Source organism: Pundamilia nyererei, unplaced genomic scaffold (assembly GCF_000239375.1).
Source record: "Pundamilia nyererei isolate P.nyererei 1_Seehausen unplaced genomic scaffold, PunNye1.0 scaffold00238, whole genome shotgun sequence".
Lineage (NCBI taxonomy): Eukaryota > Metazoa > Chordata > Actinopteri > Cichliformes > Cichlidae > Pundamilia > Pundamilia nyererei.
The window spans coordinates 858,149-859,234 of NW_005187639.1; the positions used below are offsets into that span (position 1 = coordinate 858,149).

General features: G+C 42.8%; 1 protein-coding gene across 3 annotated transcripts in view; it reads right to left on the reverse strand.

The window, feature by feature from the left end:
* The window catches only part of phf19 (PHD finger protein 19), a 9,753-nt gene that overhangs the window by 5,211 nt on the left and 3,456 nt on the right, over positions 1-1,086 (reverse strand). For all 3 annotated transcript variants that reach the window (XM_013914930.1, XM_005749208.2, XM_013914932.1), the window contains exon 5: positions 43-137. In XM_013914930.1, coding sequence (XP_013770384.1) covers positions 43-137 — 95 coding nt within the window. The remainder of the gene's footprint in view (positions 1-42; positions 138-1,086) is intronic.

The following is a 1,086-nucleotide window of genomic DNA, read 5'->3' on the forward strand; positions in this document are numbered from 1 at the left end:
ACACACACACACACGCACACACACAGGTGAGAAGCATCGTACCCGGACCGCCAGAGCAAAGACGCAGCGTCTGCAGAACCACGGAGTCAGGGTGCCGCTGCCCTCTACTGGAGGAATGTGACACTGCTGGTGGAAACCTGACAGACAGGTGATGGTCAGAGCCCAGGATTCACCATGGCAACAGATAAACAAAGAGCACTCAGTCATCGTGACCTTTGACCTTAAATCTGATCATCAGAAAGCATTTCTGCCTTTACTGCAAACAGCGTTTGCTCTAATGTTTCTACTATCAGCTTCACTCTGAGCTTCTGTTAAAGGTCAGAGGTCATTCACATTAGAAGTATCAGCAGTTATGGAGGAGCTCCGCCTCCTGAGAAAACGCTGATGTCACTGCAAGCCCGTCCAATAAATCCCACCCCGAAACACCATGCAGTAGGGCTGGGCGATATATCGAGTTTTTAAACATATCGATATATTTTTTTATACACAATATGTTACTACGTTACGTTACAATTATACTTGTGGAACCGCAAGTTTGCCTCTTTTTCGTCCACTTTTGTCTCTACGCAACGTTACTCTGCCTCGCCTCTCCTTCACTGAACACAACTCCCCCATCACCTGCAGGCTGCTCATTAAAAACATTTGGAGATTACTATTTTAGTGCTGTCAGCGTCAATCTCGTTAAAATGACATTAACGGCATTAATGAGCATTATTATTTAATAAATGTTGATAATTTCTTTCTTTTTTTTCTGAGTAATTTTTTCACGTACATCTGCGCTGTATGTTAATAAAAGTGCCTGTGTGAGACCTGGGACACTGTGTGACTAAGAACTCGCTTTTTCTTCTTACTTTATACCTTTAAAAAAAAAAAAAATCGAGATACATATCGTATATCGCCATCCAGCTAAAGAATGAATTTTGGGCCATATCGCCCAGTCCTACCATGCAGTTAGTTTTAGCTTCGCAGGTGTGACCCTCAGTCCAACCTGCAGAAAGCCCACAGGCAAGTAGAGCAGGGCAATATGACCAAAAATATTTATCACGATATAGATCTGAAAATTTGCGATAACGATATAACTGACGA